The sequence below is a fragment of the Danio aesculapii genome, chromosome 15, assembly GCF_903798145.1.
Source record: "Danio aesculapii chromosome 15, fDanAes4.1, whole genome shotgun sequence".
NCBI lineage: Eukaryota > Metazoa > Chordata > Actinopteri > Cypriniformes > Danionidae > Danio > Danio aesculapii.
The window spans coordinates 29,342,466-29,367,757 of NC_079449.1; the positions used below are offsets into that span (position 1 = coordinate 29,342,466).

The following is a 25,292-nucleotide window of genomic DNA, read 5'->3' on the forward strand; positions in this document are numbered from 1 at the left end:
CAACAAGAACAACAACTCCAGATTCAAGAAAAGGACAGGTAAGTTTCATCCGTGGCCTGATTACATGGTCAATAGTGGCACGGAGGTTTGCATGCACAGGCAATTCTCACACCTTCTTCTGAAAATGTACAAATCTGTTGTGTAGCTGTGTCTCATGTGCTCTGCTGTCTTTAGATATGTCCACCTCTCAGACCCAGCAGCCTCATGCATCTCAGGCCTCTGTGCAAAGAGAACATCTCAGCTCTCCTTCAAAGAAAAAGTGGAAAAGTACACTTAGAAAGCACCCCTGTCTTCATCTGTCCTCTCTGCTGCGTTGGCTTCACCCCAGAGAAGACAGAAAATTCCTCCTGGCCAGTATGGACCCTGTCTCTTCAAACTATGGATCTCTCCTGTGAGAGACCCTCAGACTTATCTAGTGGGGCAGATCATCTCCTTGTTCATTCGCAAAAATGGACAATGGACAAGCTCTCAGTACTGTTTTGTAATCAGTCGAAGCTAGATATGATTTATTATGTTCTTCAGTTGGCACAATATACTACACATATCTGTATTTTCTGTAAATTTACAAAAAGGAACCAAACGTACCGGGGTACTCCTTTAGAAGACACAGAAAAGGACAGGACAAAAGCTTTTTGTTTACTAATAAAAGAAAATAATAGCATTTCATTACATGCTAGGAAAAAAAATGCTGGCTACTTTTTTTGTCAAAACTTTGTCAGAACTGTGTATATTGTGAAGGATAGAGAGTTAAATGCTCTGTATAAATATGTCTCTTTAGACGTGATAGTTACTACAGGGTTTCTTTTCTTCCTTCTACATAATATACCTCAAAAAAAGAGAGAGAAAAGGAATAAATATTTGGAAAATATTTCAGCACTTCTACCATATTTTGTGCAAGCTAGCGAATGTCATTTTGGATGACATATGTTGTATCTGTTGTTGCAAGGCTTTGACGACATTACAGAACCCGAGGGAAGCCCAGAAATGATTTAATTGTTAAAAAAATATTAACCACGAAGAATAAAGCACAGAATATCATGGAAATTGTAAGCTTGAAAAGAATGGCTGCCATATTAGACCGGTCCGGCATCAGTGTTTTTAATTAGGTGCAAATGCAACCAAAAACATGCTTTATTTATTTTTTCAACTAACTGACTTTATTTTTGACAATAATTTGAGACAGCTTTAAGGCACTTTTTATATGTGGTCGATGGTAAAATTAGTCCCCGCTGAAAACTGATTCTTTTTGAAATGACATAAATGTAATATTTCAATTAAAGTAGAATTATTTGGTCTTTGTCTTGCACAAATGTAGTTAGAAGTGGTGAAATGAATTATTAATCTTTCTGTCACTTCCTTGACGTAAAATTTGTTACGTGTTGCTTTTGACAAACAGTAAACAAAGGAAGTACAGTAGATATTGTGCAGACTAACGAAGACATCAACACAACATAGGTAGGTAGGTGAAATAGTCCTTATTCTAATCAGTGAAAAAAAGACCTACAAAAGTGAACCTCCAAAAAGTAGCTTGACCTTTTTTGAAAACAACTGTATTGTAATCTTTACTATTTGTCATCCATCACAGCTCAGCTGAAGACATAGCGAAGTTTGTGTTTTTTGAATTAATGATGAGTTTAGTATTTCCTGAAGGATGTTTATTGTCTCTAGAGTTCACTAACAGCTGCTGATCTGCTACCTACAGCGAAAGCTAATCGAGCGTGTGCTAGTTTAGTTTAACCGATGGTGAATGTATGATTTGCTCTTAGAAGATCAGATTTATCTGACTATTTTCAATGTGATGTTTTTTCTCTTAGAGCTTGTTTACTTGCCAATGCGATCGACTCCAAAACGAATCTTCTCCAAATGGAAATGAATAAGTGAATGACATCTCATGCAGTACTTGAATAAGGCTGGAAGCACGAAACTGGGATGAATTTCTGTGTATAGAGATTTGTAGTAGCCATTTTGAGTTTAGATAAGAGTTGACTTGAGTGCCCAAAGGGCTGTTTACGTTGTCTTATCTTTCCCTTCTTTATTTTTTAGCTATTATGGACATGAAAATGAATGCTCAAACATCTCACTGTAGCTATTTGAGCTATTCAGCTATTAGGTCAGCAGACTCCATTGCTAATTTCCATGTATGTCTTCGTCATAACTAATGTTCTTGTTTCAAATCGTAAGGCTGCTTTAATGGTGTAGTCTCTGAAAGGAAAGGGGCAGTGTTTATTTTTAGATATTCTTACTTACCTGCCTTGATTTAGCTGTCAGGAGAGAAGTGATAAACTTAGACAGAACTCTGTTTTTTGCTACGTGTCTTGTCAAGAACTCATAAGTCCTACAACAACCACATAATGTTTACATGACCTAGAAATATAACGTGCAAGGATGTAGGCACATTGTACACATTATGACTTGGTGCTATGTCTTTTTGAACTTGTGGTGCTGTGGTTCAGAGGTTAACACACAAACTCACGCACAGTCCTCTGTCTTTAACTAACCTTACTTAGCTCCGTCGTGATTTCCGTTGTCAAGTTCTCCTTGTGAGTAGGACCGCAAGCAATAAAACCTCTCTCACGTGGCAGGTCCTATCTTTCAGTACGAAAAGGTGTTAAACACATTTCGGCTTTGACATTCAGTATGTGCTTACGTTATCACGCGAACGCGTTTGCTGCCTCCGTGGATAAAAAAAAAGCCCGCGTATTTAGAACTAGCCAGTTTTGAGGCAGCATATCAATGTAAAATCCATGAAATGTACACACGGTATGGTAGTAAATTTTTCGTTTAGCATGGAAAGAGCCTGGTAATTCAAGCAGGCGGTCTGACGTGACATTTCTGTTATATAGTATTCTTCTCGGACAAGGTGGAGCGATGCATCCTCTTGTAAAGTGTCGCGGTATATCTGTGAATGGTGATTGACGGCATTTTATTCAGCTCCTCTGGTCTTAAAAGGGAGAACCCGACTCGACTGAAAAGTTTCTCTTGATTGAATATGATACTGTACAGGTAGACACGCCCCCCTTTTGCTTCTATAAGAGAGGGCCCATTTGCAGGAAGTGTCATATCAACTTTTTGATTGCCTGTAATCAGTTTTGTGCTTACTACTTCTTATGGTGCTTCGTGAAACTTTATTTTCCTTGATTTGTTAATTGAACAGAACTAACCGTACATAATCAAGATCACTCTTTCGGACCTGTCTGTCTCGTTTCAGATAATGTAGGCCTACAACTTTTTGTTCTTGATTTTTTTGCTGTTCATATTAACCAGCACTGAAAACCTAGAATGTAATACTGCATTATGCACTAATTTACGACTGTTTTAACATTAAACCTCATACTTAGAGCTTATTGGAAGCATATTTCAAATTGCATTTTTTTGTGTGCTTTTGAATTGTGTTGTATATTGTTTACAGATTATATGATTTAATGTGTTCTGGGCAAACATTTTCTTGCTTTCTGATCATCCTATCCATGAAATGTATTAGAGACTGTTCTTGTGTGAAGAAGAAGAAAAAAAAAGTCACTAATTATTTGTTTTTTTCTTTGAGATGTATTTGATTGACTGATTGAATGACTTGATCGGAGGCTTCTTTTGTTAAGTAATCTCATTTATTTCAGGTATTATTCTTATAAAGTATGGTGCTGTACCAAAGCCTTATGTACAATATTATTATGATGTAATGTTTGATTCTTCAGCCACTGCTAAGGAATTCTCCAAGAAATTGCTAGACAACTCTGATTATGAAACAAGGTGCAGTGTGCCTCTATATCTTCTCGTCCTTGATTAGTACGTAACAGTATTTTTCATGGGCATTCGGTGTCTCCACATACTCAGATCTTAAGATATGGTGCCTGGAGTGTCTTCATGCTGCTAGGAGTAAATGTTAACGATGTTTCGTATATCTGTACTACCAACTTATGACATTGACCTCCACAATAACTCAGCTGGACACTTTGATTCAGCATCTTGATTTTAAAAGGGAACAACCCTGCAGTAAGCAATGGCATTTTTAGAGAATAAAGGATATTCCATTGTTATATTATTTTTATTCTATTGTTTTGATCATTTTCTTGCATTATTTTCAAGGATAAGACCCTAATCAAAACTAATATGCTACCCTGACAAATGAATTGTCCTTGAGAGTTACATCAATACCAGACCTGGGAATGAAACATGGCGTGTTAAATGTGTGTATGTGCGTGTATGTCTGCGTGCTGTCTTCAACAGCCCAATTGAAGTTCTGTATAGTGGAGCCGTTCAATTTGCATTGTTTACATCACCAGATGCCCAGATATGCACATTTTGGCAAGCTCTATTAGGTTGACATTTTCCAACGCTTTGGTCCATGTAATAACCCCGTAAAACTTTTTGTATTTTGATATAATAAAAAAAATATATGAGAGTTTGTTCTTGACGAGTTATCTTTTAAGAACCTGTGGTGGCCACTAGAGGCCACTATTGCGTTGTGTTAAATCTGACCGGCTAATTTGACCTGCTGTTTATATCATATGCCTTTGAGGAAAGGTGTTTTTTAATAGCTTGCCAGGATGACTGATACATTTGTCATATATGAAAATAAGCATTAATCTAGGAGCAGAGTCCTTAACCAACACAACTCCCTCTCACACACCTGTTTATCTAAAGTGAGTGACTAACACAGAATGGATAACCTTGGCATAAATCTCACTGATAACGCCTTGGTATATGCCAGATTATTAACTGTTTTCACAATGATGATGATGCTTGTTTGCCAAATGCAAAGCTGACACAGGCTTTGCTCATTTTGGTTAACATTTACATTGTCATTTTTGCTTTGGAATTGGAAAAATTCATTCATTCATTCATTCATCTTCTTTTGGCTTAGTACCTTTATTCATCAAGGGTCACCACAGCAGAATGAACTGGCAACTTATCCAGCATATGTTTTACGCAGCGGATGCCCTTCCAGCTGCAACCCAGTACTGGGAAACACCCATATAGACTCATTCACACACATACACTACTACATAATTCAATTCACCTATACGGCAGATTAAAAAAATTATATCCATGTTATATTATATGGTGTTCCAAACAGTATGACTTTTGTGGAATACAAAAGATGTTTTGAATGATGGTAGGCTAATCAGACAATTATACTATACAGCAGTGTTTCTCAACCATGTTTATGGAGGACCACTAGCTCTGCACATCATCCATGTCTCCTTAACCAAACACACCTGATTCAGATCATTAGCAGAGACAGACCTGTAATGGGTGTGGCAGACAAAGGAGACATCCAAAACATGTAGTGTTGGTGGTCCTCCACACTGTAAAACCCAACAGTCAACTTTGTCAAATGAAATGAGTGTAGTAACTCAAAATTGACTGAAAGTTAATTCTACTCATTTGAAAAGAGTTTTAAATTCAGTGTGGAAGTTTCAGTACTAGTTTTTTTTTTACTCAAATGGTTTGTAGCAATCAGTTTCCTCAAACGGTTTGAGTTGCTTTAACCTATTGGGTTTTACAGTACTCGGTTTGAGTTCTCTTCATTTACTGGGTTTTACTGTGCTCAAATTGCTTTGTTTACTCAAATGGATTAAGTCACAGTACTCATTAGGATTAGATTTTGAACTTTAATGGTTTGTTGCAATCGGTTTCCTTAAATGGTTTTAGTTGCCTTAACTTTTTGGGTTTTACAGTTCAGGAACGTGGTTGAGAAACACTGCTATACAGTATATACCACTATGCTATACCATTGACTTGTTCAAACCAAACAAAACATGTTACATAATAACAGTGTCATAAAAAGCTGAAAAAGTGTTTTAACAAAACCATGTTTATAAAACGGATAGTTCCAGTCATTGATTCTGATTGTTTGAGACATGTTTGAAGTTGTTGTACAGCACATACACCTGTGACTGTTGCTTGGCAACCATTCCACTATTATGAGTACTGAGCCCACAGATATATACACTAGATGTTGCATACGGACCCTGAGCATGCGTCAATAGCGCCGCCACATTTGTACAGTGCTCCCAGGACAAATGTCATTTAACCGCACTAGTCAAGACAGTGTGCCAATGTGAAGATGCTGGATTTAGCGATGTGTACAAGTGTAGTAACGAGCAAACAAAGAAAACAAAGCAGGAAGACTGAACATTTCATAGGCAAGATTTCGTTTTTTTTTAGGTTATTGTATGGTACAAACTTTTGTGCTACACAAGTATTGATGATATGTAATACTGTCACCTACTCCAGTGACCAAAATGCAAATTAGCACCAACTCGCACTGAATATACTGTAGGCTTATGCTGGTTTTGTTTAATAAAATAAGCAAACAATGTATATGAAATATGACAACAAGATGCTGCAGTGCTAGAAACTTGTATTATTGTCAGCTAAGTGAACTAATCGTTCATAACGTAGATTCATTCACAGATGAATCGCTCCCTCCGTTAGAATTAGAGTAAAAGCGGCAGTAGGGGTGTGTTTCAGGACACGAATTAGATCAAATTTAACAGGGAGGGATGATAATACATTTCCATACACACAAATACAAGCTCTTTTTCGGCAATGCGGTGCGGTCACTTATCCATCGATGTAGAAAAGTGATGTAAAATGATAACTTTTGTAATTAAAAAAAATATTTGCGCACTGACCACCGGGAAAACTCCCGCTCATAGATATATGTACATATGTGTATATCTCTGGCTCTGGGTGGCCAGTCCTCCACAACATCTTGGTTCCACATTCATTTTAAAAGAGCGCTACACTGTACCAAAATGGCAGCTCTATTGACGCATTCCTTCCAATAGATAACAACAGGGTAGGCGACATCTAATGTAAATATCTATGTACTGAGCCAAAGAAACTTTTATTTTGTGAAACCTTGTTAAATATAGGGAGTAACTGTTTGCTATGAAAGCAATACATGCAGTGAAGCCATGGTTTACAGTGAATTTATTGGCTAGATATAAATTATATGCTTACTACTTGGCTTCGCAAAAATTAAAATAAAATTAATAGACAAAAACATTGATCTGGCTGTAATATCAACTCAGTAATTAAACATAAAGCTTGCAAAAAAAAAAAAAAAAAAAAAAATATATATATATATATATATATATATATATATATATATATATATATATATATATATATATATATATATATATGTATATATATTTTTCAGTCTCTGAAAAATGGCCATATATATCTTTTCTGTAAACAATCATCTTTTTTTATTATTAAAATAAAAAAAAAATTAAAAACTATTTCATGAAATTGTCTTAAAATGAAAAGGCTGAACTTGTAGCCTATGTCAATTTTTTAAACATGATTAAAAAAAGTTTTCAATGTTGCTCAGATTTATATCTCGGGTAAGGACAAAGAGTTAAATGGATCCTATATCCACCTTGCTCATAGCCACGCCCCCAAACACACGCGCACTCAGTTTATCAGGTGATGCGTAAAGGAAAGAAAGAAGTTTTCATGTGTCCTGCCTCGAGAAGGAGCACTTTCATTTACTCACTCACCGATAACACGTTCACACACGATGAAGGGTGCCATTTTTGATGCCTGTTCACACTCATTCAAAGTAATGGGATTACCTGTATAATAGAGGGAAACATCTCTCGGATGTCGTTTGGTCCAGTGACGCTGAAACAATCACAGTCAGGTGAGCTATGTTGATCTTTCCTTCTGTTTTATGCTGGCGATTTAGGTAGCATGCGCACTTGTAAACGACCAAAAATATACGTCAGTGTTTTCTAGTAATACTTTCTTCCATAAATAACAATTGTTTGTAATCAAACATATGCCGTTGTAAATTCCTTAAATACTGTCACGTTATTCACGTTACATAACTGATAATAATATACACGCTGAAAACATTTAGTCTAGTGTTTCGGAACTTAAACATCCACGACGAGTCTTTATAAAGAAACTAAACGTTAAAAACCCTCACCGGAAGTCACATACTGTTGCCCATGACAACTGTTCTCTTTTTATTACCAGCCAAATCAAGATTTCAACATCACTTAGCTTAAAGTTCACTTACTCGCCTCCTTAGTCACGCAACGGTAAACGCAAGCCTACTCTGTGTTCATGTTATTCACTTTCTGTAAACATTCCTCATCACATATTCAAAATTGCATGACAATCTGTCGCTTAGCAACCACATCAATGAACATCAGCTTTCATAATGTACAATCCCATACTCGAGTCGAGCAGATGATGTCATGCAAACATGATGTAATACATAAAGTTCAATTGCTCACTGAATCGTGCTGTCCAAAGGTCCGGGACCATTTATTAATGTTTCCATGATGCATTTTCAAATTATTAGTTTTTTCCCCTGTCTGTCTGTCTATTTGTCTCCAAGGGTTTGTATGCATTTGAATGTCGAACAAAAATAGCTGTACTTGTCACAAGATATGAGTACCACTGTTATTCTGTAAAAAAAAAAAAAACCATATATATTATGTTGAAAAAAATATGTAAACAAATATTTAACATTCCACATTGTGCACAGAAAACATATTCCTGTACTTCCAAATTGGTTTGGATTAAATGTGGGATAAAATAATACGATATTTTGGGCGTTTGACAAATGTTCAGTATAAACTTAATCAATAGTTAACTCTCAAATTGTTTCTGTAACAATAGTACTGAATTCACAGACTGTTTTTTGACTGGGTGTTACATTCATTTCCCTTCTTCTCACCAGCAACATAAGATGTTTAAGTCTCATATTTCATTTGAAGATATGGACCAAACTCCATTAATGTTTATTCATGCTTTTTTATATATATAAATCTGATAAATCTATAATTATAAAATCTATCTATCAAATCTATAAATCTGAAAAGTAAAATAGATAATTTATTATCTATCTATCTATCTATCTATCTATCTATCTATCTATCTATCTATCTATCTATCTATCTATCTATAAACATTTTTACATTTGCCTTTGATCTTTGTATCTCTCTCTGTCCTTTTTTTGGAACACACAAAACGTATACTCATACAGTATTGATCATTTAAAAAGCAGTTGTTTATATATAGCTGTTTAATAATATTAATATTTAATAAAAGTTTATAAAAATATTAATTTTCTATTAAAGCAATTCCATGCAAATGTTAACCTTGCCATAAAAAAGTAAATGGCGAAAAAAAAATGTTGTAGGCTTGTATTTTACTGCAAAAATACTCAACAATATGTCTTTCAGCGTTTGCAAACAATTATATTTGATTAACCAAAGTCACACAAGTAGCAATTTCATATGTGTCACATCCATAACAGAGCTTTTTCCTCATAAATGCAAAAATGTAAAAAAATAAATAAAATCAACAATGTTTGTTCAATAGAGAGCCAACTCTTATCCTTTTGATTAGCAAAGTTTCTTTTGGGTTGAGCAGTTTAATTCACAGATTTTTCTACTCAGTATGTTGTTTACTGTAATCTTGCAGACTTTTTAATCACATCCATAATGCATGTTTATTTTCCTCATCTAAACTATAAAATATATTTACAGGTTGATATTTTTCTGATTACATCATTCTGTGGTTAATTGTTTTTGAAAATATGAACGGATGTTTTAATATAATGTTAACGTAAATTTTAACTGCAAATGTCACATCATTAACACTGGATTTGCTTATTCAATTATTTTATATTATTCTCGGAAGCTTTAGAAAGTATAAATGTAAAACAGGAAATATGTTGGGACCATTGTTTTTGTTTACATCCCTCAAAATAGTCTAAAGAAATGCAATATTTTTTTTTATTAGATATAGTTATTTAGACCTCATTATATTCTTTAATTCTGACCTCAAAACAATAATCTGTTGCTTATTTTAAGATAATAGCTTAGTGTGGAGGGAAAATATACTCATTTCAGTGGCTGTGTGAATATGTGTGGATTAATCACCGGCGCTGCTGTGTGCGTTTTGTGCTCAAGGTGACGTTTGTCCTCTCAGGTACAGTATCTGCATGCACACATAGAGGACTCATTCTGCTGACTCAACTTTAAGCTTCTCCTCGTCAGCACTTTTGACAGTTTGTAGAGTGTGAGTGGAATATGTTTTCACATCTCGCTTCTCCGAGACCTCCAGTAGTAGATCATAAATGTTGTGCACGTCAGGATTACTAAGGTTTCTCTCACTGTGGTGTTTAAACAGTCACTGTGGGTGTGACTGAATATTCCTTTTGTTTATGCTTCACACTTGAATTATTAATGGCGTAGCGTATTGCAACATTGCTTGTACAAGTCCCGTGTAAGTCTTGTGTTCATGCATCAGTAAACATGGTACAAACTGTCCTTGTCATTGATTTTTCTTTAGGTTTATTTGTATTTCAAGGACGGCAGTCTCCATTTAGCCAACAGATTTTTTTTCTTGAACTCCGGTTGAATTCAGTTACATTGATTGAATGGCTATACACAGTGTTTCTGACATAAATCATTTCTGACAATTTTTTAAAAGTAGATTTATGTGGATTTAAAAAGTGATTTATTGTTGTTATGTTCTGATAAATTTCTTTCTTTCTTTCTTTCTTTCTTTCTTTCTTTCTTTCTTTCTTTCTTTCTTTCTTTTATGAATAAATGAATGAATGAATAAAGCCATTGATGTCATTACAGCAATAAAAAATATGCCAATAAATCTATTATGTTCAAACATAACATAAATGAAATTATGTCATTATATAAATGAAAAACTCTTCGATACTGTAGATCAGTAATCATTCATTCATTCATTTTCTGTCGGCATAGTTGCTTTATTTTTCAGGGGTCGCCACAGCGAAATGAACCGCCAACTTATGCAGCATATGTTTTACACAGCGAATGTCCTTCCAGCTGCAACCCAGTACTGGGAAACATCCATACACACTGATTCACACACACTGCAGTCAATTTAGTTTATTCAATTCACATATAGTGTATGTCTGTGGACTGGGGGGGTCGGAGCATCCGGAGGAAACCCACGTGAACACGGGAAGAACATGCAAACTCCACAGAAAAATTCCTACTGACCCAGCTGGGACTCGAACCAACACATCTTCTTGCTGTGAGGCGACAGTGCTAACCACTGAACCACCATGTCGCCCATATCAGTAATCAGTGAATTTTTAATTATTGCAAATATTTCTACACCGTTTTTGGAAAGTATGTAAAATGTGACTGTTTGTTTTTATTTATTTATTTATTTATTTATTTATTTATTTATTTATTTATTTATTAAGTAATCATTTGATGCTGTTATTAAAATATAAAGTACTGATTCTAGTTATTTATTCACATTAACATAACATTTGATCCAATAGTCTTTCAATAGTATTTAAAGTTCATAAAAGAAGCCATGGTTGCACCTAGGACTGCGCGATTAATCGAAATCGAATTGTAATTTGAACTATTGCAGTTAGCTAATCGCAAGAGGCAGCAATTATGAAATAAATGTGTATTATTTAGTTTCCCCTGCCCAGAGCAAATGCATGCTGCCGTCTGTGTGTCTTAGCCAGTTGAGTGAGCATAATTGAGTGATGAGTGTCTTGCTAAAAAGTCAACTCAAAATATTGCCAGTGACACTCAATCTAGTAGCAAGCAAAAGCAAAGTACAATTTCAGAGCAGTTTTAGCCATGTAAGTTTGCTGAGTGTTCTGTATTTTTATAATAATTTTTTTTGTTTTTAAAATAAGCTCCACTATCTCCCTAATTTGAGTTCAACTTGTTTACAGAAAGGTAAGGTCATTTTATTTGTGTTTACTGTTTGCTCTAGAGAAAAATTTGTTTCATTTTCTGAATATTTAAAAATAAATTTGATTAAATGTTTAAGTAGGTTAATATCTTTTTAGTTACTTTTTTTAAATAACACTTACTGCATTTTAGCAATAAGAAGCTCTGGTACAGATCGTTCACCTGAAGCTTGACCACAAAATGAAATAGCAAATCAAATCGAAATCGCAATATCTGTCAAAAAAATCACCATTAGATATTTTCCTTAAATCGCACAGCCCTAGTTGCACCTCATATTTATTATTGTAATAAATATAGCCATCATTGGTATTAAAGTATAGGTGAAATAAGTCCAATTTTTATGTCCATGACATTTAAGAATTGATTTATTCATTGAAAAAGAATGTACTAAAATAACTCGCTTAAACTTGACATAGCCTTTTAGACGAATTGGAAAAAAATATCTGCTAAATCACCATTGTCAAACACTGTTCCTGGTGGGCCACAGCTCTGCACAGTTTAGCTGTTACTCATCAAACACACCTGATCAAACTAACTCAGTCCTTCAGGCTTGTTTGAAAGCTACAGGTAAGTGTGTTAAAGCAGAGTTGGAAGTAAACTGTGCATGAATTTGATAAGGCTGTGCTAAATGAATAAATTTATCGTTATCAGCATAGACTTTGATGCTGTTATGGCAGTTGTGAATAAAATGAATAAAGCTATATGGTCACACATTATTATTGTTTTTGTTTATGGGTGCTGTAATAATGCAATGTAAACAAATCCACCTTATACATACGTATCACTGATTGATTGACTGATTTAATTTCTAATATTGATATATCATATGTTAATATTGATATGATATTAATATACATGATCTATTATAAAATTTAATTGAACCTATAAAAACTTAGGTTAGGGTTCTATTTTTATTTTTTTATTTAAATGATTGTGGTTAATATAAAATGAATCAATCATCTTTGATTCATTTTATTTTTAATTTAATTACATTTAAAAACATTTATTATTTCATTATTATTTTTATATTATTTTTATTTTATTATAATTTTTTTTATCTCATTTTATTTTATTTTATTTTACGTTCCTTCTGGCTTATTCCCTGCTTTTTCATTGGTTATCACAGTGCAATGAACTGCCTATTTCATTTGATCAAAACAAACTATGTACAGTATGTATGAATAAATTTATTCAATGTTATGTCAAAATTACCTAAATAAACCTGTTCATGTTTGCTACATGCTCATGCATTCCACAGGGCCTCATCCAGTGTCTGTATTGTAGGTGTAGACACTAAAGTGAAGTCCGGTGTCTCTCTCACACTCCCCCTCTTTCTCTCTCTCCTCCTCCCTCACAGACGGGCAGCTGTAGCAGTGACTCAGTATCATGGAGGCGAGCAGCAGGACTGCAGCAGCGACACACGCCAGAGCTTCAACACCTCCGACAGACGCAAGCACTCATGATCCCTGTGAAGGGTAAGTAACAGCCTGCACGCTTCACCTTGTCTGTGGGCTTTTGCCTGCAGCTAGTTATGCATTAAAGCGTGCGTTTTGTCTTGCAAGGTTAGATGAGGCATTTTCTTCACAATTGGCTGAATGTCTGCATAATCAGGTGCAGTGTGCATGTAGTGTTGGTTTTTGCACTCTCAGGCGTTTCCTGTGTCATGTGACTGGTCACCTTATTTTATTTCTGAGACAGCAGATTTAACCAGCGCTGCATGCAGCAGATGGGAATTTGTCCCCTGAGGATGAAATTACAGGGGTGATTTGTGCGCAACTGGTGCCCAGCGGAGATGATAACAAGGATGGTAGAGGCATCAATGAATGAACATGCTGGACCACATTAGGGAAACAGGCGTGCTTTAATGTGATAGTTAATGACATTCTTTTACTAGCTATTAATTAAAAACATAAAAAATGTAATTCTTACAAAGTATTAGGGTAATAACTGTTTTGATATTGTTGAAATGTGCTCTTAAGTACTGTAGTTGATCATTTATTTGTTTAATTTATTTATTATAATTATATTAATTAAAATATATCTAATATCCAAATTTTTTTCTTCCAGATCAAAACCATTTAATTCAACCTGCATGCAGAACAAAACATAGAATAGGATACTATACAATGTAGAATTTCTATATTTGTATTAAAATAAAATAATCATGTTTGTATCAACACTTATAAAACCTTTTAAAAGTTTTAACTTTAAGTTTTAAATCTAATGTAATGGTTTAAATTGTAATGTAAGTTACAATTGTAAAATTTCTTTAAAGCTTTTGTATGATGACCAGTGGTGGAAAAAGTACTGAAACATACTCGAGTAAAAGTACCATTATTTGCCCAAAAATGTATTGCAAGTAGAGTAAAAGTATCTGTTGTAAATATTACTCAAATATGAGTACAAGTAGCCCTTTAAAAGTACTTAAGAGTAGTGAGTAATGAGTATTATTCTGTGAATGGCTGATGCGTCTGTGTAAACGTAATATTCTGTAGTGCATTTATACAGAATACATGCGTCATCTTCTCATCAGTGACATTCAGTCTCTCAGTCATTGTGTGTAAAGATTTTGGACATATTCTTGACCACTTTTAATGCTTCCAAACACTTTGCTGCTTGTCTTGAGGTAGTTCAGTATGATGTGATTTACTTTTTACATGCGATTTTAATGGACAAAAATCACAGAACAGATTTTTCTAATCCTCATAGACAGGCAAATATAAAGTAGTGACTTCAGGTTGAAGGAAAGTAATTGAGTAAAAGTACTAATACAGCACTAAAAATTTACTTGAGGGAAATTAAAAGTACACATCTTGAAAACTACTTGGTAAATTACAATTTCTGAGGAAAAACTACTTAGTTACAGTAATTTGAGTATTTGTAATTTGTTACTTTACACCACTGATGATGACCCATGTAGGTCCCTATTAAAAATACATTTTTATGGCAATAATTATTATAACTTGGTTAGTTCAAGTAGGGTGGTTCATTTTGCTTTGGTGACCCCTGATAAATCAGGTACTAAGCCAAAGGATAGTGAGTGAGTAGTTCAGATAGTAAATTGACATTTGTTGTTACTCTCAAAAGAAAAACTGTCATGACCATCATGACCCTTATTGTGCAGAATGAGTAATAGTTGACTAAACAGAATGACTAAAAAAGACTGAATTATCAGCAGTTTTCATTGACTAAATCTTTATTAAAATGTCTAGACTTTAAGCCAACTAAAACTTTACTAAAACAAAAGATCTGGTTGACTAAGGGGATATTTGATGTGGGAACTTTTTCTAAAAAATCATGTACATTTCATGGAATGACAGCAGTCAGTAATAGTTGTGGTTCTACTTTTGAGAATGTTTTTTTTGATCATCGTTAACTATTATTTTGCAGAATAACTAATATGAATGTAATGTTAACAGTTTTCATTGACTAATGCTTTTTTTGACACATAAACTAAGAAAACATGACAAAACAGCTGACAAATCTAATGCCAAACATTCTCAGAAATCACTGAGCCTTTTGCTTCTTTCTTCCGTGAACAGACTCGGGCATTATCGTTCAATCTCACTGTGGTCTAATCTGGAGGAGGAAAGGGGGGAGTGTGGGATGTTCTGGAACAAAATCACTGACTTTGTCTTTTGTCTACTGAATGAATTGGCTAAACTCTAGCCTTTTATTCCCATTCTAAAGGCTTCCCAATCCTTAAAGCTGTTCCAGCTCACCTTTCCTTACCCCTGGAGCGCATCATATTTCAGGACCTGTTCTTTGTTACCTAGGGTGGATTCATTTGTGACTGACTGAAGCGATATCCTTTTGTGTCTCAGAACATACAATAGCACGCTTTTTACTGCCACTGATCTGATCTTCTGTAACGTCTCCTTGTTTCGACCCTCTCGGCCTTGTTCTCAGCTGCAGGGTGACCTGGGTAATGCTCCAGAGGTTATCTGAAATGAGTGGATCATTTTATCAAGCTTTTGCTTTTAGGCATGGTTAATTCATTACAGTTGGTTTATACAGTAAACTGTTATTCTGTCACATAATAGGTTTGTGTTACTAGTATACATCCTGATTTTCAGTAACAATCTAAAGACTTTATATAAGGTCCAGATTCTCCATTAGTACATTTGTTTTTGCCATTTTATTTATGGCTATGTATTAGATTCTAATGGATACATTAAAAATGTGTTAGGACTTGCTTGTGTTTGTTGAGCAGCTTTACTCTAGTGTTATTGACACAGCTTGGCCTTGGTTAACTTTGACTTGTTGTTTGGTTATTTGTTCACTCGCAGGTCATGAGTTCAGGGTAATGAGTGGTGCCTCTCAACTCGGTTTGTTTATTGCCTGCATGTCCTGTATGATTAGGCAGCCAAAGTTGTGAAAAAAGTAACTGGGGGAGAATGAATGGCTTGTTGGCTTTTTTAAAAGGTCTTTTAAAAGGCCAGGAAAAATTAGAAAGATTGGGTGGTAAAAGAAAAAGAGATAATAATACTTAACTCAACATGCAACACACACAAACTCAAAGACAAACAAACAAACAAACAAACAATATTCTATTAGTAATAGCTTGGTAATTTCATGATTTACTATTCAATGTAACTGCAATGTCTTTTTAACAAGTTTTTAATGAAAACGTGCATTTTAGTACCCTGGTCTCCACATAACTTTTCAGATATAACATCACAATTATTTATATATACATAATTTTTTTTTTTTTTTTTTTTTTGTGAAGATGTCATTTTGATAATGTTACGTTTAATGTATTTATCAAAAAAAAAAAAAGAAAATTAACAGTCCCAGCTAATCGTGTGTATTTGCAAAGTATTTTGATGACCAAAGTTTCGTTGTGACGATGTAACTTATTACGTCGTAACAACCGGAAAAATTTATTTGCTACAGTGTAACTTTGCAAAGTTGCCAGGCAATCACTTACCATGACCTATATATTTTTTTGTACAGCAGAGAATTAGATGTTTGAGTTTAATTGGTTTTGAGTAAATGTCCACTGAATGGCCCAACCTAATTTTGATGCCTCTAACTGAATGTAAGAAGTTGGATTTGCCTAATTTTGCTATCAATTTTCCAAATACGTCATACATAAAAATATACTGCCTTTATGGGGCAAGTAAGGACAAGTAATTGTCTGCCCTGAATATGATCAAATTGGTACCAGTTCATGACGTTGTCACAGCGTAGTAATGACTAACTGACAATGATCACATGTACATAAGTATTCACAGCCTTTGCCGTGAAGCTCTAAAATGAGCTCAGGTACATTTTGTTTCCACTGATCGTTCTTGATATGTTTTCGCAGCTTAATTGGAGTTCACCTGTGGTAAATTCAGTTGATTGGACATGATTTTAAAAGGCATACACCTGTTTAAATAAGGTCCCAGGATTGACAGTGCATGTCAAAGCACAAACCAAGCATGAAGTCAAAGAATATGTCTGTAGACCTCCGAGACAGGATAGTCTCAAGACACATGGCTGGGGAAGATTGCAAAAAAATTTCTACTGCTCTGAAAGCTCCAATGAGCACAACAGTGAAAAAGTGAAAAACTCTTCCTAGAGGTGGTAGGCCATCTAAGCTGGGGGAGAAGGGTCTTAGGGAGGTGGTCAATAATCCAATGGTCACTCTGTCTGAACTCCAGCATTCTGTGAAGAGATGAGAACCTTACAGAAGGACAACCATCTGTGCAGCAGTCCACCAATCAGCCCTGTATGGTAGAGTGGCCAGACGGAAGCCACTCCCCACCTGGAATTTGCCAAAAGGCATCTGAAGGACTCTCATACCATAAGAAACACAATTCTCTGGTCTGTAAGACTAAAATTGAACACTTTGGAGCGAATGCCAGGCATTACATTTGGAGAAAACCAGGCACCGCTCAGCACCAGGCTAATATCATCCCTACAGTGAAGCATGGTGGTGGCAGCATCATGCTGTGGGGATGTTTTTCAGCAGCAGGAACTGGAAGACTAGTCAGGATAGAGGGAAAGATGAATGCAGCAATGTACAGAGACATCCTGAGTAAAAACCTGCTTCAGAGTGCCCTTGACCTCAGACTGGGGCCACGGTTCATCTTCCAGCAGGACAATGACCCAAAGCACACAGCCAAAATATCAATGGAGTGGCTTCACAACAACTCAGTGAATGTTTTTGAGTCGCCCAGCCAGAGCCGAGACCTAAATCCTATTGAACATCTCTGGACAGATCTGAAAATGGCTGTATACCATTGCTTTCCATCCAACCTGATAGAGCTTGAGAGGTACTGCAAAGAGGAATGGGCAAAAATTCCCAAAGACAGGTGTGCCAAGCTTGTGGCATCATATTCAAAAAGACTTGAGGCTGTAATTGCTGCTAAAGGTGCATCAACAAACTATTGAGCAAAAGCTGTGAATACTTATGTACATGTGATTTTTTTATTATTTTTTTTCAGGTTTTTTATTTTTAATAAATGTGCAATAATTTCAAAAAATCTTTCTTTCACATTGTCATCATGGGATATTTTGTTGTAGAATTTTGAGGAAATAAATGAATTTAATCCATTTTGGAATGAGGCTGTAACATTAAAAAAATGTGGAAAAAGTGAAGCGCTATAAATACTTTCCGGATGCACTGTATAAATAAAAGAAATAAATGTAAAAAATCACAAATTTCAAAGTATGTCAACACTATTCTGCACAGCATCGTATTTTGTCATTTTTGATGATCTATTCCTTTAAGATAATCCTAGTTCTGGAATTTCACTGGTGAAATGATCGAATGATACAATGCAGAGGTATGTACTGTACTGTATGTAATGTATGTGAAGCTTATTTCACCATACCCCTCTCTGCTTCTCTCTTCTTTAAGGCCCCACCCAGAGGAGGATGAGGGGGAGGAAGACAGGAGCTTGCAGCCAGCAGAGACCGCAGGCTGGGAGGACGCCATTGCTGTTATGGTGCGTGTGTGTACTAGCTTTCTGCAGGTCACGCTTCATGCATTTAGAGTGCTGTGTAATCTTCTGTTTATGTGCGTGTTTGTATATACAGGCACGAGGTGCGCCAACGGTCCCTGAACTGCCTGCCGAGTCTTCCCTGCGCTCATGTGTCAGTACGGCCAGCATGAAGGTCAAGAACGTCAAAAAGTAGGTGTTTATGTGCATTAAAGCAAAGGTTTATGTGGAGTCCTTTCTCTGTCTTGTCTCTTTCAGACCCATGGGGGAGAATACTGATGAGCTCTTTCTGTATTGCAGACTGTCCCTCACCAAAGGCCATTTTCCCAAGCTGGCAGAATGTGCCCACTTCCATTATGAGAATGTTGACTTTGGCTCCGTGCAGGTAAGGGTTTTGTGGTAAATGCAGTCCTGCCGAAGCTCATGATTACTCATGGTTGACAGGAATGTGTTAATTAGGCTCTTCTTGGCTGTGGTCTTGGTTTCGTTGGTGGCGGATTATCCATCATGTTGAAATTAGGCCTTAGGTTTAGGTTACACGCAGGTCAGGTTTTTTGCTTTTACGCAGGCCAGTTCTTCAGGCAAGTTGCGTGAATTTTGATGTAATTGTTCATCACCATACATTTATACTGTTTATACAAACGGTTACATTTATACACACTGCATTTTCACAAATAATAGCAATATCTGTAAACTATATACATTAATTGGCCACTTTATTAGGTACACCTGTCGAAATTCTCTTTAACGCAAATTTATAATCAGCCAATCACATGGCAAAAACTCAATGCATTTAGGCATGTAGACTTGGTCAAGACGATCTGCTGCAGTTCAAACCGAGCATCAGAATGGGGAAGAAAGGTGATTGTAAGTGACTTTGGACATGGCATGGTAGTTGGTGCCAGACGGGATGGTCTGTGTATTTCAAAGACCACACCGGGTACCACTCCTGTCAGCTAAGATCAGGAAACTGAGGCTACAGTTCGCACAGGCTCACCAAAATTGGAAAATAGAAGACTGGAAAAATGTTGCCTGGTTTGATGAGTCTCAATTTCTGCTGCGACATTCGGATGGTAGGGTGAAAAATTTGGTGTCAACAACATAAAATCCATCCTGCCTTGTATCAACTGTTTAGGCTTGCAGTGGTGGTCTGATGTATATTTTCTTGGCACACTTTGGGTCCATTAGTACCAGTTGAGCATTGTTTCAACACCACAGCCTACCTGAGCATTGTTGCTGACCATGTCCATCCCTTTATGACCACAGTGTACGCATCTTCTGATGGCTACTTCCAGCAGGATAACGCGCCATGTCATAAAGCGCCAATCATCTCAGATTGATTTCTTGAACAAGACAAGAAGTCCACTGTACTGAAATGGACTCCACATTCACCATATCTCAATGCAGCAGAGCACCTTTGGGATGTGGTGGAACGGGTGATTCGCATCATGGATGTGCAGCTGACAAATCTGCAGCAACTGCATAATGCTATCATGTCAGTATGGACCAAAATCTCTGAGGGAATATTTCCAGTGCCTTGTTGAATCTATGCCACAAAGGATTAAGGCAGTTCTGAAGGCAAAAGGGGTCCAACCCGGTACTAGTAAGGTGTACCTAATAAAGTGGCCGATGAGTGTATTTAATGAAAATGAATGACAATATAACAATTTAACTTCCTGTACAACATTAAGTTTGGGATCTGTAGGTTTTTCATAATAAAGGTGTCTTGGTCATGCAGAATGCATTTATTTAGCAAGACAAGGCAAGTATATTTATAAAGCACATTTATACCCAATGGTATTTCAAAGTGCTTTACATATACACGAATAAAAAGAATATGAAATACAATAAGTATAACAAATAAAAATGTAAAAGAATAAAAGAAAAAGAATGGAAGAAAAAAAATAGAAAAGAAAGAATTACACAAATAGTGTGATGTGTCAGATGTAGCACAGTGCTCATTCAGGAAAGGCACAGCTAAACAGACGTGTTTTTTTAATGAAAAGCACAGCAATGTTTTACTTTAGATATCATTAATATAATTCAATTCAAATGTCATTTATTTCTGTGGTGGTAATTAAAAATTTTCAGCATCATTACTCCAGTCTACACCAATACTTTCAGTCTTTCAGTCACATAACCCTTCATGAGTTGTTAATTTGACTATAGGTTCACGATTAACATATAGTCTTAATACGATATATGGTAGCAATATAAAATATATACTTAAAATTCATGTTGATCATATTCTTTACATTTCCCCATTTTGTTAAAATGTTTATAACATACTTTTAGATTTTTTGATAACATTTTATGACATACTCTAAGGCATCTTCATCCAACATTTCCCAGTTTAGTATTTTTACTTGACCATTTTAATCAGGTTGTTTTTGCTACTGTGCCTTTAAATAACGTATACTATGGCACTAAACCAGCACAGGTCAGGATGCAGCATACTTTACAGACAATATGTTTATGTAAGCATGTATAAATGTGGCCATTCAGAAATTAATATTCCCATGGTCATAGAAACCATAATGATTAATGGCATTGATATTGGGGTGGAACTGGGACTAGAAATGTAGATTTGCATTAGCTCTATGCAGCCATTAACATACACACAGTATATGTTTACTTACATGTTATGAATTGCCAAGGGCCATGGTTTTAGCTAAAAATGATAATGTTGTGCTGAAGAAAAAACGCCACCTACAGTACATCATGTATGGCCTGGAGGTGGGTAATAAAACAGCAAATTAAACTTTTGGAATAAAATATCCACAGCTTGATATGAACATTTTTGCTCACAAGCCACTGTGGCTAGTAGTTACAGTAGCTACTTAGCTTTGTACCAGCCACAATTTAGTTTTATATGATAAAAAGTAACTGAAATAATTAAAGTCTGATACAGAATTGTAGCTGAACCCTTATCAATGTTAAAAAATGCAATTGATTTTTACCTTATTTTCAGTGATGATAATCTGTGGTTACTTTAAGAGCTAATGCACAGATCCAGTATACTAATACTGTATAACTGTATTGTCTTTCTCAACTCTTTCACATAAGGGATAAACAATTGTGTTTTTGCGAATACTCACAAGGACTGGGATTTTGACGAACATAATTTTGGGTGTACAGTAGTTGTATCAATTAATATTTGCAAGCTATCTAATGCTGTCTGTGTTTACACATTTCTTTTGCATCCTCTTGTTTGATTTTAAATCACTTGCAAATTTCATGTCATGGGAGTTAACGGTGAACTTTGATTTGATGCCATTTATGGATCATGGATCAACTGTGATCAATTACACCCCTATATATAGCCTATATAAAATTCACCCCACCAAAGTGGCTATTGAGTGTGACTGTGTTACATGCCACTGCTGAAATCCACACACATTGGGCATACTGGTGGATCTTAATATCAAGACCTAGAACTAAACGTCCTTGCTAAACATTTATTTTAAAAACTTTGCAATGGAAAAGTAGTTGTTATTAAATTTTAAATGGCCTTATTGGACTTTTTTTTGCTAGTGTGCCTTTAGAATTATGTAGATGTGTCAAGATAGTACTGGTTAGTTTGCATTTTATCAGCACAGGGCAGAATGCTGTATACTTAACAAACAATATGTTAATGTAGAGTAATATGTAAATGTGGGCGGTTCTATGTTAATATGCTCTTAGCCGTTGTAACCATGATGATTAACGACGTCTGTGAACTGGAAACAGTGATTTGCATAAGTTTTATGCAAAAACCAACGTACACAAAGACCTTTCAATGCAAGTCAGTTCACTTGTTTATGCTGCCAGAGGGCTTTTTGAGCATGGTGGTGTTGTGCATGTACATTCTAGAGTGATTTAACATTATCAGAAAAGATGCTAGGGGCTTAACTGGAAAATCTGGTTTCCATTTCTTTCATTTGGGAATGGTCAGCCTCATCCTCATCCTCACCCTCACCCTCATCTCTGTCTAACTACTTTTATTTAATTTTTTTAATTGTTTCAAAATGCAGCACTTTTTTTGCATCCAGATTGTGTTGTTATGCTGAAGGTTTCCAGCAGAGAGCAGCATGTATCGTTTCCATAAATATACCACAAGCCCCTCCTCAAACTTTGCTGTATATACAGTATACTGCTCTGAAAGGTTGTTGGTTTGGTTATGACATCACAGCTGACGAACAGGACGTTTGCCCTCATGTTCCTCAGCTCTGTGCACGCCTTCATCTTCCTGTGTGCTTTAGCTTTCAAGGTCACACAGGTCGACTCCTGTTCTGTTAGATCACATCCAGTCACTGAGCACATCACCGGGCTGGAGGAGTCCAGAGGAATACAGATAATCTCCTATTCGAAACGTGAGAGTTAAGCAACAAAAAGAAATGATCTTTAATGCAGCTTGTCTTTTGTTGATTTCTAAGCTCATGCACAATTCAGCTGGTGAATGATTTTATGCCAGTGCTCGCATATCAGACAGCAGGAATTTAGTTCTGATGGGCCTTTTGTCTGTCTGGTGTAAATGCTAGGGGGAAATTGTATGAAAAGTATGGATGCTAAATAAACTTTTTCTAATGAGGACAAAAGAAATAAACTAAAAGACTGTACATGGATTTATGGGCAGGAATTTTACATTTGCTATGTATCACAATCATACATTATTATTATGATTTGCAGAGGGCACCCATTAATATACCTTTCTAAGTAAATCTGTGTCTATATCAGGGTGTTCGCTGGGTCTTAAAAAATGTCTTCAATTTTAAAAACAAAATTTTAGGCCTTAAAAAGTCTTAAATTCACTGAAATATTGGGTTGTAGGCCTTAAATAATTTTAAGTAGGTTTTAATTTTGCTTTGTCCAAGTAAACTTGCTCTAACAAACAACTCAGTTAGGCCGACATCCATCCAATCACCAACAGTACATCTCAATAAAACCTTTTTTATATTTAAGTTTTTTTAACAGCAATTTCTTCAAATTAAATTCCCTAATCAGGAAATAACACCTAAAAACAATTGCATGATTCCTCATGATATTGCTAGAAAAAATCTCAACCCTGCATAAGTCTAAAATTTAATTCTTAGCGATCTTAAAAGGGTCTTAAAAAGTCCTAAATTTGACTTGATGAATCCTGCAGAAACCCTGCTATATGCAGTTGAAGTCAAAATTATGAGTCAAATATTTCCCAGATAATGTTTAATAGATCAATTTTTCACAGCATGTTCTATAATATTTTATTCATCTGGATAAACTCTTCAGTGCTTCCCATAGGTTTGAAATATACTTGCAGTGGTAGCTGGATTGAAACTTACCATTTACCCACATAACATAAATAGTTAACTAAATGTGACAAACAAAACAGGTTAAAATGGGTTAAAGTAAAAAAAAAAAAAGTTGAAATAAAAGAAGAAATCTGCTATTTCTCTTACTTTTATACTATTCAGACGCCATGTTCGCCCATTGACAGGTAAAATCTGCTTTTCCTTCAAGTTCAAAGCAAACATGAGTGCCAAAGCATTTTATATATGTAAATAGAATAGCCTATGTAATATAGCCTAATGGCATCACCAAATTAATAAAATATACAGCAAATGAGAAATAAATGACAGTTAGAGAGTAAAACAGACAACATCTCTATAAATTTATAATAATTACAAAATTAAAACGTGTAGATTATTTAAATAAGGCAAATGCGTTGATTAACTAATGCTGTACATATATTTTGCAGCCAGTTTAGACCAGTCATTTCATCTTCTCAGAGTATATAGTAAAGTTTTTCTTAATCATTTAGATTCAAGAGTGAATTATTTAATGTTTTTCTCGCTCTCGCGACTGTGTGTGCAGAATCAGCTGCAAAGCCATGCGAAAGTAGGCTTAAGTAAAAAGGTAATACAAAAACTAATACGATTAATCGCAGCTTTAGAAAGCAAAAACCAAATCCCGGACATTTTAGGAGATTTAGAAACACGGGCCAGATAAATTTGTCCAAAAAGTGTCTAAAAGTGCGCATCTCTGTTGGTCTGCAGAGCACGTGAGACTGTGGAAGTATTGGCACACAGAATGAAACGGGCAAAGGAGAGAAGATTTTCCACTAATAAATCGATCATGGATGTTTGGTTATATTAGGCGGCTACAAACTAGTATAAAAGGATGATGATGATAATAATAGTAAAAAAGAAAAAAAAAAAGTGGCACTAAGTATACTTGGGCGGCAGTTAATATACCTGGGCAGCCTGCCCAAGTAAAGTCTATATGTGTGTGAAGCACTGCTCTTGTTTGTTTTATTTCGGCTAGAATAAAGGCAATTTTTAATTATTTAAAAAACATTTTAAGGTAAATATTATTAGCACCCCTAACCAATATTTTTATTTCTTCGATTGTCTACAGAACACATTGAGTAATGAAGTTTGCACTGCGCACTCGTGTTTTTTTAAAAACTTTTTTGGTGCATTAATCTTGTCAGTAATATTATTTAGTAGGTCATGATTCGCACTCAATAAATAATTACTTTGCATAATTTTTATTTTACATTCTTCAGGTCATGCAAAACACAGACGTTTCGGCACAATGCCTTCCTCAGTGTGTGACACAATCCTCTCACTCCACCCTTTTATCTCATTTTCATTTCAATATACTA

At 35.4% G+C, this 25,292-nt stretch overlaps 1 protein-coding gene across 1 annotated transcript in view; it reads left to right on the forward strand.

The window, feature by feature from the left end:
* Positions 1–7,485: 7,485 nt before the first annotated feature.
* arhgap32a (Rho GTPase activating protein 32a) overlaps positions 7,486–25,292 on the forward strand; it is a 57,947-nt gene continuing 40,140 nt past the window's right edge. Inside the window, exons 1-5 of the mRNA XM_056473830.1 lie at positions 7,486–7,657; positions 13,093–13,210; positions 18,586–18,673; positions 18,765–18,859; positions 18,968–19,052. Of these exons, the coding sequence (XP_056329805.1) occupies positions 13,122–13,210; positions 18,586–18,673; positions 18,765–18,859; positions 18,968–19,052 (357 nt within the window). The 5' untranslated portion in view covers positions 7,486–7,657; positions 13,093–13,121. The remainder of the gene's footprint in view (positions 7,658–13,092; positions 13,211–18,585; positions 18,674–18,764; positions 18,860–18,967; positions 19,053–25,292) is intronic.